At 37.2% G+C, this 16,552-nt stretch overlaps 1 protein-coding gene across 1 annotated transcript; it reads right to left on the bottom strand.

Moving 5' to 3' along the window:
- Positions 1 to 2,393: 2,393 nt before the first annotated feature.
- Positions 2,394 to 15,404, bottom strand: perp (p53 apoptosis effector related to pmp22). Its single transcript, XM_074675037.1, has 3 exons — positions 14,944 to 15,404; positions 7,154 to 7,294; positions 2,394 to 4,574 (listed from the first exon to the last, which is right to left on the bottom strand). The coding sequence occupies exons 1-3, from the start codon at positions 15,146 to 15,148 to the stop codon at positions 4,363 to 4,365; spliced, it is 558 nt and encodes a 185-aa protein (XP_074531138.1). The 5' UTR covers positions 15,149 to 15,404; the 3' UTR covers positions 2,394 to 4,362.
- Positions 15,405 to 16,552: the final 1,148 nt, after the last annotated feature.

Below are 16,552 nucleotides of genomic sequence, written 5' to 3'. Positions count from 1 at the left end.
GGAGAAAGACAAAAAGAAATGGGGCGAGAGAAGTTGACTTTCTGACCAAGCCTGCCCTCTAGTGGCAAACATTTCACAACACAGGAAAATGGGGAAAAAAGATGGGCGATAGTGTGATATCTTAAACGCCTCTTCATTGAAAAAAAGAGTTTGACAGGCACTTTACCATCAAACAAGGGAAATATGGCATTAAATTGGTAAAGGGGGTTAGTCACACTTGTTAAGTGGGATTGTAAATTAGGAATTTGTATCCCACTTCCTTTGTGCTCATTGAGTCTACTTCAGATTAAAGCATTTTTACCTCTGCCTGGCAGGTTATGTTTTTTGAAAAGTTTGTCTGTGTCTGTTAACAACATAACTCAAAAACTAACTAACAGATCTTGATGAAATTTTCAGGAAATGTTCAAAATGGGATAAGGAAGAAGTGATTAAATTTTGGAGGTGATCCAGATCACTGTCTGGATCCAGGACTTTTTTAAAGGATTCTTTATCTTTGTGAGATTGGACCATTTTCACCATATGTGTATAAATCCACAATAAATGTTTGGATTGCTTTGCAAAACAATACAAGACAAGGTCACAATAATTTCTGACGGATGTAACAGTACGATCCGCACCCTGGCAATATTCTGGATACTAAGATCCAGAATATGAAAAATGTACTGGGTCATAATTTTCAACACTGTCAGGAAACAAATCATTGTACAAACCTGCAACTAACGCCAAATTGTAGCAGACAGTCTGCTGAAAGGGAGTATAACATTAAAGTAGGACCAAAGTGTTGCGTGACAATTACAATACGCTTGGCTGAAGTCTGCACTTTCTGAGTGCATTTAGAGTTACTTTTACTTTAGTCACATGATAAGGCGACAAAATATGTTACATCAGGTTTTATTTTTGAAGTCCTGCCAGATGATAAACAGTTGGTGGGAAAAAATTGCTTATTTAATCTCTGTATTTAGAGTGTACACTTGGGCCAAGCTGGCCCCTACATTATTTACTGATACTTAATGCTAAATGATCAAATGTCACTAAAGTCAAAAAAAAAAAAAAAAATGGTGTTGGTTTTGGCACAAAAAAAAAAACAATTATAGTGATAATGATAATAATAATAACAATAACAATTACATAAATATATATATATATATATATATATATATATATATATATATATATATATATATATATATATATATATATATATATATATATATATATATATATATTTATGTAATTGTTATTGTTATTGTTATATATATATATATATATATATATATATATATATATATATATATATATATATATATATATATATATATATATTTTTATATATATATATATATATATATATATATATATATATATATATATATATATATATATATATATATATATATATATATATATATATATACATCATTATTTATCATCATTATTATTATTATTATTATTTTATTTTATTTTATTTTATTTATTATTATTTTTTGTGCCAAAACCAAGACAAGCATAATTTCAGTTTCCGGAGTGTCGGTTGCTAACATGATTTTTTATGCAATCACTTTCTTTCCAACTGTAATGGAGAACACTGTATAGCCTACCTGTATGAGTGCTTCATGTTTGGACATGTTAACCTTACAGTGAAAGGTGAAGTGGTTTTCTGCCTTGTCATTAGCAGGAAAGTGAAATGAGACGATGAGGTTTCAGCTGTACTTTCTCTGCTGTATTTGTAGCTTCTCTTATTCTTTGTCTGGTTTCCTTCCCACCCAAAGAGTTTATAGTCACTTTCCCTCCTCTCCCTCTCTCTGTATTTCTCACCTTCATGTCATTTTCTTTCTCTCTTGGGCGTTCTTTGTGTCTCCACCCCTCTCTCACAGAAACCAGAGCTGTCAGTACACGCTGTGCAAAGTCTGGTTCTCACTCAGGCCTGTCCCGGGTGGGGCTCTCTGGGTGTGTGTGCACATCATAATTCATGACTCACATTCAGTAGATCTGTGAGTTGTTTATTAACTTCTTCAGCATGGATGCATCCATGCATGTGTGTGGTAACAACTTTGTGTGTTTTTATGAGCAGTTCGAAACAGCTGTATGACCTCGCTGACTCTTCAATAAAAAGCTTGTTCTTTCATACAAACTTTATCAACTTTATCCGGGTGAACTTTAAGTGTTTTCATGGATTTATATTCAATTTATCCGTTGATAACACTGACAGATTTTATAATCTATACCTCCAATTGCAACTCCAATCTGTTACAAACACTTAAAACTATCTGTATTGAGACATGGTCACTGCAAAGTAAAAATAAGTCCAAAAACAGAAGAGTCCAAAAACACTGCAAAGTAAAAATAAGTCCAAAAACAGAAGAAGCTTTTATTTGATATAAAATACACAGACTACCAAAAATAATCACTTTTTACTACAGCAGAAGAACAGCTGGGTGATTTTCATGAGTGGATGAATGTTACCAAGACATCCTCTACAGTACAGTTTGTATCTTTTAAGTTACTGAAAATGACTGAAAATGCTGGTGCTGGAAGCAAATTTTCATACCAGTTAAGTCAGGTTTGTATTTCATCTTTGAAGCATGCAGGCAAAATTTCTCCCAGGCTGTTTTCACACCAAATGGCTCCCTTATTTTGTTGCGCTTTAGAGTGCCTTTGCTGTGTTCAGATTTGCCTCAACAATCTTAACCAAGGGTTGTTTGGAAACACTGTCGCCAATCAATCCAGGTGTGAAAGCGCCTTTCAAAACCTGTCTGGAACTCCTCTGTCTCATTTCTCTAAAGGCTAAGACCAGTTGTTTGTGTGCTAACTGGAAACACTCCAAGTCTGACAACAAAACAGATCAAGCGTCACTTTTCCTACTCACTGGATAAGCGTCACTTTAAACCTTTGTCATATAATAAACGACATAAATCTGTCTTCTTTGGGCACGAAATGAGACGCAACAAGTGCAAGGATGACACCTATGACTAAAATTAAGCAAGACTCGGTAAAACCTGAATGACCGGTATAATAGGACGCCTATGAATTCAGCAACATAACACAGAAGAAGCTAAGGCACAAGTTTATCATCACACAGTATGCCAGTAGATTGGTCTCAATTTTACAACAAACTTGCGGCTGGTTTGGAAACTTATGAAGGCTTTTAAAAAAAATAAATGATTGGTCATCTCTCTGTGAATGAAAATATCTTTTAATCTTTAATCTCTCAAAACACACTCTCTAAATATAGCTTCTTACAAGCAAAAAGACATGAAAAACACAGATTGAGCTTCCACGTCGCTGCTGTTCCCTTTTCCCTTTAACGTCTCACACCACTGTTGAACAAGGACTCTCTCCGTTGGACTGGATTCTCTTGGTATTTTGGCCATTTTGGCCACATGGAGTTATACTTATGGAATGGAGATAGTGAAAAATTTGTCATACATTCCAGGAAAACTTCCTCAGCAATTCTCTGAGTGGTAAAGTTTTCCAGTTGCATGTGATAGATTTATTACTGAGATCTATGAACAATGAAGTTACTCCAGCAATGTCAACAAAAATACACCCTAAAATTATGTCAACTTACAAACTGTATCACCATTGTAAGTGATCAGGACAGATGCAAAAAACAGCAAAGCAAACTCCCACACTTATTCCCCTTAAAGTAATCAGTAAGTAAAAATACAAACTTCTGGAGGCAGAAGGTGAGTAAGAATTATCAAAAAAGCATTAAAGGTGCAAACACAACTCTGACACTACATTTACACTTTTATATATGTAAATAGACTACATTCATCTTCTGAGTCCAAGCTAAGCGTCCTTCTCACCTCATGCACAGCAACAAAAAGAAACACAAACACACACACAAATAAAAACAGGAAGGAAAAACAAATGATACTTGATCATTCTTTTTGCATCCTGTGCAAAAATTAGTCTCAATGTAGTGAGGAGTTCTAAAAATAAGTCAGGCTAAAGCAAAGCTATACATGTAGTTACATCCCTTGGGTTAAGTGCACTTGGGTGATCTTGCATTGAAAACTGCTGGTTTGAAAAAAAAAAAAAACAGACAAAATGAGGAATATGTTTTTCAATGCACTCAAATGCAGAATGTAAGAAGGAAACATGGTTAAAAAACACTAAGATGATGACGTAACCTAGAATACAGGTTATTATATTAGAGCAGATGCAACATCCAATCACAGTCCACTCCCAAAGACAACTGCTCTCTCCTTTTTAACTTTCCTCTTGGATGGTCGAGTCTAATTCATGGTGGATCTTTGGTGAAACGGTGCAGCTTAAAAATGTTCACAGATCCAGCTCAGAGGGGTGAGTGGACATGGTTGTGACTGTAACTGGGTGTGTGTGCAGCTTTTTTTGTCTTTAAGCAGAGGAGTAGATGTATTTGGTCTTGGCCATGCCGGTCAGCTCGTCCTCGTAGCGTGGCAGGCAGCAGAAGAGGACTGCACAGCCGATGCAGAGGAGGGTGGCGCCCCAGCCGAAGCCGTACGCCCAGGTGTAGTAATAGTTGCCTTCAAAGATGAGCTCGTTGAATTTGACCGGGTAGATGATGAGAGCGATGATCTGGAGAACAACTGCAGAGAGGTGGAGAGGGGAGAAAGGTTTTACAGGGTTCCTACAGCTCAAGGCAAGTTAAATTTAAGACTTTTTAAGACTTTTTAATGACGTTGGAAATCAAATTTAAAAACAAGTCGACAACGAACCACAGTTGAAACAAAACAAAACTAACAAACAAAAACACCAGATGAATTACCTGGGTTAGAGGCAATTAACCCAATGTTTATTTTACATAAAACATCACTTTCTACCTCTTTTTAACCCAATTTCTACAACTTTATGCCTATTTTGCCCCCATTCATCTTTTTTGGCCACTGTCACAACCATTTTTGGAATTTTTACATGTTTTTTGAAATTTAATTTCAAATTTAATTCTCAATTTTGCTGCCATGATCAATTTCCCTAAGCCACTTCTGGATTTTTTTTGCCAATTTTTCCTCATTTTGTTCTCTCTCCAGCCACCCTAGGTAAAACCAAGACATGCGTCTGCTTTAAAAGTTCCTGGTGCAACCACATCACCGTTTTTTAAGTTCCGCTATTGTGATTACGCGATGTTGCCATGAGAGTAAATCAGGGAATTATTTAGAAAAATGGATAAATGTTACTTATTATTTTTTTTACTTCAAACTAACATAAATCTTACCAATGTGTTCAAATTTTTAAGACTTTTGAAATTTGGATTTAAGACTTTTTAATGCCAATTAAGGCCTTACTTTTAGAATTATGAATTCAATGCCTTTTAAGACTTTTCAAGGATCCGCGGGAACCCCGGTGTTAGGAGTTACAGATTATAGATTAGGTTTTGCAGCATGTTGGATGAGCAGCGCTAACAGCTATCTGTGAAAGACCTCTTCACAAGAGTGTGTTGAGAGTTACATCAACATAACATCTGTGAGATGGAGGTGAGTCAGTGTGAGCAGACAGTGATCAGATCTGATCCCTGACTGATAGATGATCATCAGAAATTCCAGACGGAGATTCACAAGAAAGGTGTGATGCTGTGTGTCCTGTGCTGCACTCTTCTAGCGCTGTCATTCAAAAGTGTTTCACATGACCCTTTTTCACCCAGAAGTGAAGGCAGGGCATGCGGTGAGTCAGGTGTGATGTAACCCTCAAATCTAATCTCCTTTTTAAATCCCACAGGGCTGGTCTCAATTTAATTCAGAGAACTTTAGCTATCCGTTGGGAACTTTTTAAGTGCAAACACCACACAAAGCAAAGTCAACTTACAACAACTACTGAGAGCAGAGAGATGACCAGAAGATGTTGATGAATGTGGTACAGTGGTCTTGGTTCACACCTTTGATCCTCAGATCAAAGGTGTGAGAACTGCTTTAATAAATGTTGAGCTGGTGAGATGAAAGCCCCACAGAGGGATTCTGAAATCTTAGTTCTGATCTGATAGCTGTCTAATCTCTCTCTGTTTTTCTCTCATTACTGATACAAAAGGGTTTTTTGTGCCAACTGTGGCAACAAGTGCCAAATCTCTCTCAAACTAAATAACGCATTCACCTCCCCGCGGCACATTTAACCGACAACACAGAGCACCCATGGTGTTTGTCTCGAGCTGTGTGTGTGTTCATCTCACTCTGTCCCATGTTCTCAGAGTCTCTGTGCTGTGAGTCAGTCAGACTAACCAGAAACCAAACCAGCTGCTCCCATGGTAACGTCACACTAAAAGCCTCACCCCTGTCTCCCCCACAAGACGTAACTTCCCTCCCGCTCCCTTTCTCTCTTACTCGCCTTTTTTCTTCATCAGCTTTTCACACATCATCATGCTGAAACTTTTCAGTGGGAATTCACTCCCACTTCCTTTCTGAAACAACAGCTTTCTTGTTTAACTTTCACTCTCTTTTTCTAACAAACTCAGTTCAAACTACAAACTCCAGTTAATTGAGGACTTTAATTCCTTTTAATTGATATTTTGAAGTTTATACGACAAAAAAGGACTTTTAACTGATGATAACAGATGAAACAGGAGCTTTTGACTTCAAAAAACCATGGCTCATAATCACCAGGGTTCAGTGAGAAAATATGAAGCACGTTTTCTTTTCATTTGCCTTCAGGCTGCTCCATGAAAATGCAGCGTAGTTATGAGAACTTCTCCACATGCTAGCTTCGACATGTTCTCAGAGGATGGAGCATCACACATCGTAAGACTGGAGGCGTTTCTAAAATCAGTGTCAGTAAATCTTGTTGAGATCTGATCTTAACTCCCTTGTGTGACATACCCTGCCAGGTCTTGATGCAGTTGAAATGACCTTTTTATCTCATTGTTATCTATTGATTCATATTCTACACATAACAAAGATCGTATCAGATCAACTGTGTCACAATATATTGGTCAGGGGATGAACTTCTCATGTCTATATGTAACATCTGTAAGAACGCATAAACACATAAAAACAATCTATCTTTATATTTGTTAATTAATTCAGGCATTAATGGGTTAAAATAAACCACTTCCACACTGAATCAGAGAGTTTATGATCCGTTTCTGTCTACTCCCTTTTATTCTGCCTCAAGCATTCGTACCTCATTTCCAAAAACTGGGCGTTAATTTATTCATCAATGCATGTGTCTGTGTGTATCTTACCGACAACGATCAGCAGCACTCCTATGAAGGGCAGCAGGGTGATGTTGAGCGTACAGCACAGAGCCACACAGGAGATGATGAAGGCTATGATGAGGATGAGGAGGCCAATGATCATCAGAGCTGCCACTGCCTGAGCCCAAGCTAGAGTCCAAAAAGAAAACATGCAGATTAGCAAGCAGAAATACTCCCAAAAATCTAGAAATCAAACTTTAACAGTTACACTTTATCAGGTCTTAATGTAGTCTGTGTGAACACCATTTCGTGACTGTCCCTGGAAATAAAGTCTGGTGATCAAAATGTGGATTTCTATCTGAGTACACATGATTCAGGGTTATAGAACATATTTTCAACAATGTTAAAGTCCCAAAAAACATGAGAGACTAACTGATCCAACATTCAAAAAGGGCCCCAGTGTGTTCAAGATCCTTATGTGAATTTATTTTATGGAAAGTACTAGACCTCCAAGGCTGCGTTTTAAGTGTCTAACGTAGCCACTTTAAGTGCGTTACCATAAACGGTCGAGTAAATGTGATCCTGAAACTGCAGTCCAAGGCTCTGTAGACTCATACTGTTCAATAAAGGTTGTAAACAGGATCTGGAGTGCCATGAACTTGCTTTCTTTAAATGGCCAGCAGGAGGTGATGCTTTAGGTCATAAAATAAGAAGAAGAACCTTTCTGTAGATGTCTATGAGAAAAAGCCCACGCCTCCAGCTGGATTTACCACTGCAAAAACTTTTGGCAATACTTTGTGGGCTTATTTGTGAGTTTACCATATTCTTAAATAAAACACTTTGTCAATTTAGTAAATACCATAGACTGTAAAAAAAAAAAAAAAAAAATGGACGTCCGCTTGCTCGGCTCGAAGTGAGGTCTCCACAAAAAATTGCTCCCCCTGGTGGCTGCCTGCAGTATAGATTAAAAAAATCTGGCTTTCCAGCCATTCCAGATGGGCTGTGGTCAAACTTTAAAAATTAACAGTCCTTGTACAAATGATTTTCAAGTCCACTTGTGATTTGAAGTTATTATTAGGCTGTCTTGTATTCAAGTCCTATTTTTTCTGAAAGTTTCGTTTTCATTAGTTATATGAGGTTAAAAACGAGGCTCTACATAAAGCTTAAAGATGACTGACAGCTGCTGTTCTCGTGTATTTTTTTCGGGGATTGTAAAATATGTCGGGAGGTAGAGTCAAGAAGTGATTAGACTCTCAAAAGAAAAAAAAAGAAAAAAAAATTTTGTCAACCAGCTCCACTCAAATTCTCCCAGAATCCCTCATCGTATTCACAGCGCAGACTCTGGCAGAGCAACTGCTACAATGGCTGCGCCTGTGATGGGGGAATTTTGGCTTCAAAACCGTACCATGATAAATGGCGGAGCCACACTGTCCACTCTTTATACAGTCTATGGTAAATGCTGGTCTCATTTGAAGAATTAATCTTGGCTCACAACTGGCAACACATGATAACTGAGACCAACCAGTAGTGACACAGATTTTTTTTTTATTTTAATAAGGCTACATTTACTTATTTTTATATGGTCTACATCCAATAGTCAACTACTAATCCAGTTATACATATGTAATGTTCTTAGCATTTTAAGTCTTCTCACTAAACTTATTAAACCAAACCTTGTGAGTTTTTGCTTAGCACAAAAAATAACTGCTTTTTATTTATATGATACTCTATGTACAGCACAATCACAGCCTTAGTCAGGATGTGTTCTGTTTGTTAAGTTTGAAGGGTGTTTAAGAACTCTGCATAATTTCAGGGAATAAATGAGTCATGCATTGTACACTGTTGAAGCTCACAATCAGCACTCGGAGCATGAACTCATGGAGTCACATTCCACAAGTGGAGTTCAAACTGATACGGAGGGAGAGGGGTGTAGGACGCAGCTGTCTGCGTGCTGCACACACACACAACACAGGACACACTGAGCAACACTTTCACTCACTCTGTCACTCTGTGACCCTGTGCAGACGTGACCTCTGTAATTAAAGGGAATATTTTTAGCACAGCTAAAGACTGAAACAAGCAGATCTTACCAAGAATGGCTTTAAATGCTGGATATTCTTTTTACATAAACTGAAAAAAAACTTAAGATAAAATCTGTTTAGATGAGGTCTTTGTTATGTACCAAATTCTCCTCTAGGGTAAATCTCAAATCTGAAGAACTATGTTTTTGTCTTTTAAGGCTTGTTTAAGGAAAACATTTCCAGGCTAAAACATGGGCAAACATTTGTCTAAACAAGTCGTTAGAGCAATAATTAATCAAACATGAATCATTTTGTGTACTCCTTACATTAACTTATCTGGTAAGGCTACAGTCAGCGGATTTCTACGTCTGTCACACCCATCTCGGTGTAACTTCAGACAACACCCTAAATTATTCATACCAGTGTGTGTGTTTGTGTGTGTTAAGGTAATGCACTGCATGCCTCAGCCTGAGGTGTTTCTGTCACCATGTATACACTCACACACACCGGACCAGTTCAACTGGTTCCGTTTTCAACCCCACACCTAATAATGCTGAGTGGCAATCATGCGTACTGATGACACGCTCTGCTCTGATGTTGCCTTCATCTACGTCCTGTCAGGACCTGAGTAATGGACTCAGAGTCGCTCTAAGAATCATTAACTCACTACCCCACGGTGTGTTTATCTATCCCTCCTTCAGATTAGACTGTTCATAAACAAAGCGTTTGGGTGATATGAGCTGAGAAAGTTAGACTTTCCCACAAAAATAACTGCTATAAAATAGTTATCAGTAAAAACAGCCATGAAGTTACAGAAATCAGTAACACTGATTAACCAAAAGTATCTCTGAAGGTTTGCTCCTCTCTCTTTGAAGCATGGGACTGTTATTATTCCAAGTGGAGCATTAAATGACCAAACATGATGAGCACAGCTTGGCCCAGGGTTTCTTGACACTGACTCTGTCCATGCAGCTGTGAGTTTAAGCTTTGAATCTTCTCTAAGTTTGTCGTCACCAATAGAAAGAGGACAGACTTAATTAAAATTTTGTTTAAGGGTGTGTCTCTGGGTGTCATTTGAGGTCTGTAAACCCAAATATTAACCAGACATTGAGTTTGATATTGTCAGGGAGGAGAAGTAACTTTAGTTTTATTCATTCTTTTTATTCTAACCAAATAGCTGTATGATTGTTAAAATGATCAGTTTGCATTTTTGCCTTCCCCACTTTCTGACAAGTCAAGTCCAGACAGGTAGACAAATGAAAGCGCATCATTAACCAAAAGAAATACAATGTGACAGACTTATGATATTATAGACAATAAACAAAGTATTTTAGCTCATTCAGACTGTGCTAAAAGTCTTCCAGTTCAGAATGTACGCAATTCATGTTTCATTCAGTAAAGCTACTGTTATTACAGTGCTCAAGTGGTCATGTCTGAAGTGCAACATTGTGCTTTTAACAATTTTGATCATTGTTTGATATGTTTTGTAATGAAATTTTTTTGCTCCTGTCTTGTTTTGTTTTGTCGTCTTAATTTTTATTGCATTTGTTTTATTTATTTAGTTAGTTAGTTAGTTATTTTCTATTATTTTATTTTCTATTATTTTATTTTATATTATTCTGTTTTATATTAATTTTATTTTATTATCATTATTATTATTTTAAGTTAATGTACTGGTATGTGTGTTTCCATATATGTAAATACATGTGTGTGCAGATTTATGTATGTACTTGGATGTGCCTGTATATCGTACCATGAATGTGTGAGCAGATGCATATATTTTTATCTTTTGATTATTTTTGTATTTGTATGCAACAAAAGAAAAAAACCCAAATAAAGAGAAGTAAAAAAAAAAACAGTTTCTTTAAAAAGTCATTTTGAAAACTCCACATAGCTTTTCTCCTCTATACAATGCAGATCTTATTTAGTTTTATGCTCCAGTCAGGTCACTGAAGTCCTGAGAGACCTTTCTGTTTTTATGTCTCAAAACTCAAGAACCCTGTCAAAAAATGTATTTATTCATTTCATTGTTTTTAATTTCCCATTTTTCTCAGGAAAACAAAGTTTATTTTGAAGAATTGAAAAATTTTGAAGAGAAATCAAGATCCAGTTTGCTTGAGAAAACATGTTTTTTATTCTAAGATCTTGACTCCTTTTTTTGTTACCTTGAGAAACCGAGAAATTGAAAAGTAGCTATTTATGATCTTTTAGGGCTACCTACCTGCCTAGTGAGGCACTTTGGGCAGCAGACTTCTATGTATAAAAGGTGCTCCTGTTTATAAAGTTGAGTTTAATTTACTTTATATTGAGTTAGAATGCTTATTAAGTGGTCGTCATAGAGGACATCTTCTCAATGACGACAGGGAAAACATTTTCTAAAGAAAAAGTTAATCACTTCTACTTTTGGAGATCTTAGCAACAGTCAGCCCCTGCTGTTAGTGTGTTCCCTTTGTGCATGCTAGTCTGCTACCTGCAGATTATGTGACGGAGTGGAAAGCTGCGGTTCGGTACTCTTGTGCTGCCTCTTGTTTTAGTTTTAACCTTATGTTAAGATCTCTAGTCTAACAACACTTTTAGATGGGTGTGTGACCTGTTACTTCTACCCCCAATAACTCCCACTCAAAGCCTTCAAGCTGTCATACTCCCTTGTCAGCTGGGGATTAGTCTTCAGCGCCACACTTTCACACAACTTCATTCCTAACTTTAGTTTTTGTATAGAGCCACAGCTACGAAGACCCAGGCTCTGCTGCATGCATCACACAAAGCTCTGACCCTGACGAGTGTGTTTGCTCTGAAGTATTGAGGGCAGCCCTGGTTTTACAGTCAAGGATAATAATCATCAAAAGCTCACAGAGAAAAGGCTTTCATGCAGGCAACGGGGATCAAACTGACAACCTGCACTTTTCTGAGAAAGAGTTTAATGGGACACCTGCCCAGTCAACAGCTTCCAGTGCTGGAAACACGGTATCAGTATTATATGGATGAGAAAGAAAAATCTTGCGTGTGTAAGTAAGCAAACAGGCCTGGAATTCAACAGGAGGTGTGTGAGTAGAAAAGAGAAGTAGTTGTGTGTTAAAATGTGCAAGTATTAAAAGCACTGGCCCACATGGGATCTGAATTTGGATTTAGGAGCCTTGGTTTGGCTAAATGAGCAAAATCTTTGTGTTCCTAAATATTACTTTGGAAACTCTTGACAAACAGCTACTTAAACAAGATGTTAACATCTTTATAATGTGGATTCATCTAAACTGACACAGTTGAATCCTTTTTTTAAATCTTATATTGTACTATACATATAAATTATGTAATTTAAGGAGAGTAATTAACCTCAATAGTGATGTAAAACAAGGCTCAAAATGTCTGCTTTTAGCTAATCCACAAATACAGCTCACATTATTTACATAAATGTAAAACTTAAATCTTTTTAAAACTAAATAAATCATGAAGTCTGCACATTTCTTTTTTCACATGGACATAAGCGTGATTCACATCATGCCATGATTCATTGTCAACCGGTAATTACAAATGACGCTCTTCCACAGAAACATAAAACATGTTTGTTCCTGTAGTTCACAGGAAAGCAGCGTCCTCCTTTCTGTACAGGGAGCAGCACTACAACGCACATTCACTTTGCTGGTTCAGTTTGTTTCCTCAGTTAGCCTATCCCCACAAGTATCTGGGCCGGAGCTGTGACACAAGAATGCTCAGGGAAACCTCGAGGCAAAAATGTGTCCAAGATTGAGCCAGCAGTGTTCTGGCAGCAGAGATCGTCTTTTGTTTAACAGCGTCAGTCCTGCTGGGACTAAAAGAGACGCCAAAACAGAAGTAGAGAACAGTTCAAAGAGGGAAACAACTTGATCTGAAACTTCAATGGTGGCATACAATGACTGGAAACTATAGAAAGAATTTCCTATTTACACAAAAAAAAATCTATGACACCGCATATATGACTAAGAACCAAAATTATTTTTTAAGCCTTTTCTGTTAAAATCAATAAAATAGGTATCCTGTATTTGTGATTGGTTTTAGTTACATATTAGTCTCCATGTGTTTTTGTGTCAGGATTTCACTCTACAACAAAACAGCTAAAGAATTTTACTCCAGGCATATTTCAGCTTCTGTCGAAACTTTAAAAACAGTTTAAAAGTCAAAGTTTTGGAGTCAACATTTAGATACAATGTGGGAGGATTTTATGTAGCTGACAACAAATGCCTCTGAAAATAAAGTTAAAATTATAATTTGTATCATAAAAATAACCTTGTGAGAGAAAACTAATATCAAGTTCAAAATAACATTGTCAAAAGTTGAATTTGGTACAACCAACAGCAAAAAAAAACAAAAAAAAAACTGAAATTAAACGAACCACCCTTTATTAATATTTAAGATGCTGAAGCCATCAAATATTTGCATATTTAAAACTTAAGACTTAAATATTTAAGTTTTCAAGCTGCCAAAAATAGCAGACTTTAAATGTGAGGGAATATTTAGGTCAATTGAGCTCTGATTAAAGACTCTGCAGTAACATCCTTTTTTTTTGTACAAGCTACACTTTTATGGAGACAAGGATTGAAATGGTGTAAATTCAAAATGTTAAAGTAAATAGTGTTTGTTTTTTAATGTAGTCAGTGTCTTTGAAACACATTCAGCTGATAACCACATGGAGCTATGTGCTATCAGCTTTCTTTCTATTATGAGTCTGATAAACAATGCAGGCTTTGTTGGAGACGATGGGTGTGGGATAACAGAAATACAACCTGAGAAGAGACACAGTTATTATTGAACACAGTTTCAGACTTTTGGTTTTGAATTAGTGTTTTTCAAATCTTTGGTTGAAAATCAAACAGTAAAAACTCATTAAAAACACCTAAACGTCTTCTAATCCTTTCCTTCTGCTGTAGTGTGGATTACACCGATCTGAACTATGCAACACCTACTCGAGAGGTTTGCCCCCAGCAAACTATGTTGAGAGAGTGCAGGCTGTAAACAGCTTTGACAAAGAAAAACTGTTTTAGAGCTACATTTTAACATTCTTCATCTAAAGACTATCAACTAGATTAGAAATAGCTATTACAATTCAAAACAACATTGTAATACAGAAGTACTGGTATTGGGAAAACACTGCCACTGTGTTCCTTATGGGGTTTTATCAATCCCACTGTTATTAAATCATTCTCAGACAGCATTGGCCTGCAGCTCATATTAAATCACCATTCATACTGAAGTCTAAACAAAGGGTAAAATCTGCTATCACCAGGCAGTAACAAGCCTGAGAAGGAGCCACAGGTTAGAAAGCAGGTATGATCAGCTTACAGACTTAAAATGAAAACTGTACCCATCCACAATGGCAAAATCTTGGGTTTGTCCTTTTATTTTTCCATGTTCTGTCGCCTCTAGTATTTCAATTTGATTTCCTGTATTATATCCTTTTTGTATTATTTTGTTCCTGTTGTGTTTTTGGCTTTATATCAGTCTAACAATATAAGAGTAAGAGGATTTTAGACCATGACACTCTGTTAAAGCTTTGACTACAGCACCTGAACCCAGCCTCCCTCTTCCTCCTGTATTTAACAAGGCTCAGAGTGATAAATTCAGACCAAAGTTCAGACTGACAGGGAGGGCTGTAGGCCTAACTTTCCCTCTCAGCCAGGACTTTACTGTTACTACCAGAGGTCAAGAACTTTTCTGAATGTTGAATTGTACACTCCTGCAACACCTTCGTCATACATGAATGGATATAAACTATGAATTTCTCGAATTTCCTCCAGAGTTTATGTTCCCTTTCTGTTTCTGTTTCGTGTGGTGTATCCTGACACTTACAGTTCTCCATGAGAGACTTGCATTCCCATTTGTCATTCCTGCCTCGGCAATTGTCCCACATACTGGCATAGTGAGACTTGGCGTCTTCGTCCTCCACCCATCCTGATGTGGCCGCGATGGCGATAATGTCAAAAATAATGGCGAAGAGCAGCAGCAGGGGCACAATCCACCTGCACCGAGGGTAGGCGATCCCACAGCGGAACATGACCGACGATCAGAGCGTGTGGAGCGGGGAGCAGAGCAAGGACGAGGTGTGGAGGTATCTGACCGATTACACGGCGAGCTGCTCGTCTTTTTGGGAAAAGAGAATCTGTCAAAGGGTGTGGTATGAATACCAGATAACAACCCCACCCGAGTGTGTAATGCAAACCTGTTTTAGGACCTGGAGGGCTGGGCTTGTTTGGCCGTGAGAGCGGAGAGTCAAGCCCAGCCCCATTCACTGTGTCATATTACACCCACAAAGTTAAACCGCCCGTTAAAGCCCAAAAAACAGTCCTATAAACGAATTTTAACGATTAAAAGGACTATTTCAGGAGTATTCTATAACAGGTAGCAATGGGCCGTGTTGAAATTGGTCAGACCTTGAGGAATGAGGCGGTAAAAAAGGAGAAATTGGACAGCTTGTAGTGGAGCGATGCAGTGAAAAAAATGGCCGACAAAGGGCAGCAGAGCTTACTACAACTGGGGCGGTAGTAGTTGAATGAGTAGTTGTGACCACCATATAAAGATATCTATGTATCTATAGTTCTTAACCCTTGTGCACTGCTTAAATATACTGTACGCTCGTACTGTTAAGGCTGTTTTCAGCCACTAATTTTTTGACTGCTCTAAAAACATATCAGATCAATATTTTCTTCTACTTTTTTCACACAAATCTCTTTATCCACTTCTGCCCTGCTCAAAACTACCAAGCATTGAAAAATAATTTACAAATTTTAATACCTTAAGGGCAATGAAACTGATAGAACATCACTGATTATGGGAGGGTTAAAGACGAAATGACCTATATTCTATATAAAAAGCCATCAGACACCAGAGATTTTTTACGTGACATCATAGTCTTAGATATGTCAAAGATTTGTCACATCACTGATTTTTAATCATTTCTCATTTTTTTGTAGCATCAATTTTTTTTCGAAAAGTAACGCTGGTGCTGTTATGGCTGTTTTCAGCCACTAACTTTTAACTATGCCAAAAACCCATCCCATCAGTATTTTTTTTCTACTTTTTTTTGCTAAAATCTCTTAATTCACTTCTGTCCTTGTCAAAATTACCAAGCATTAAAAATTAATAAATTTGTTTTACCCCTATTCTATACGAGATTCTTTTCTGTGTGTGGTTTTTCTCTCATTCCCTTTCGGTACCATTACATGGTAGTAACATGCTGAGTCAGAATTCAACTTGAGGCTGTGTGTTTTGTTTGTCGAGCCAAGTTGGTGAGAAAAAAGAAAAATTACATGATGGGTCTGACCTCTGTGAATTGATCCTGGAAAATAATGTAAACATTTACTCCAGCTCTTAGAACTACAAAGGGTACACTCAGACTAAACAAAAACAAAATGTAGAGGGTGCTTATGCACCTGCCACCTGCTTGCTCCATTCCCGCGCT

This window comes from Halichoeres trimaculatus, unplaced genomic scaffold (genome assembly GCF_033239565.1).
Source record: "Halichoeres trimaculatus isolate MK-OKI-2021-1 unplaced genomic scaffold, fHalTri1.1 fHalTri1_scaffold_8, whole genome shotgun sequence".
NCBI lineage: Eukaryota > Metazoa > Chordata > Actinopteri > Labriformes > Labridae > Halichoeres > Halichoeres trimaculatus.
The sequence above is the reverse complement of the archived record's forward strand: the minus strand, read 5'-3'. Positions and strand labels throughout refer to the sequence as shown.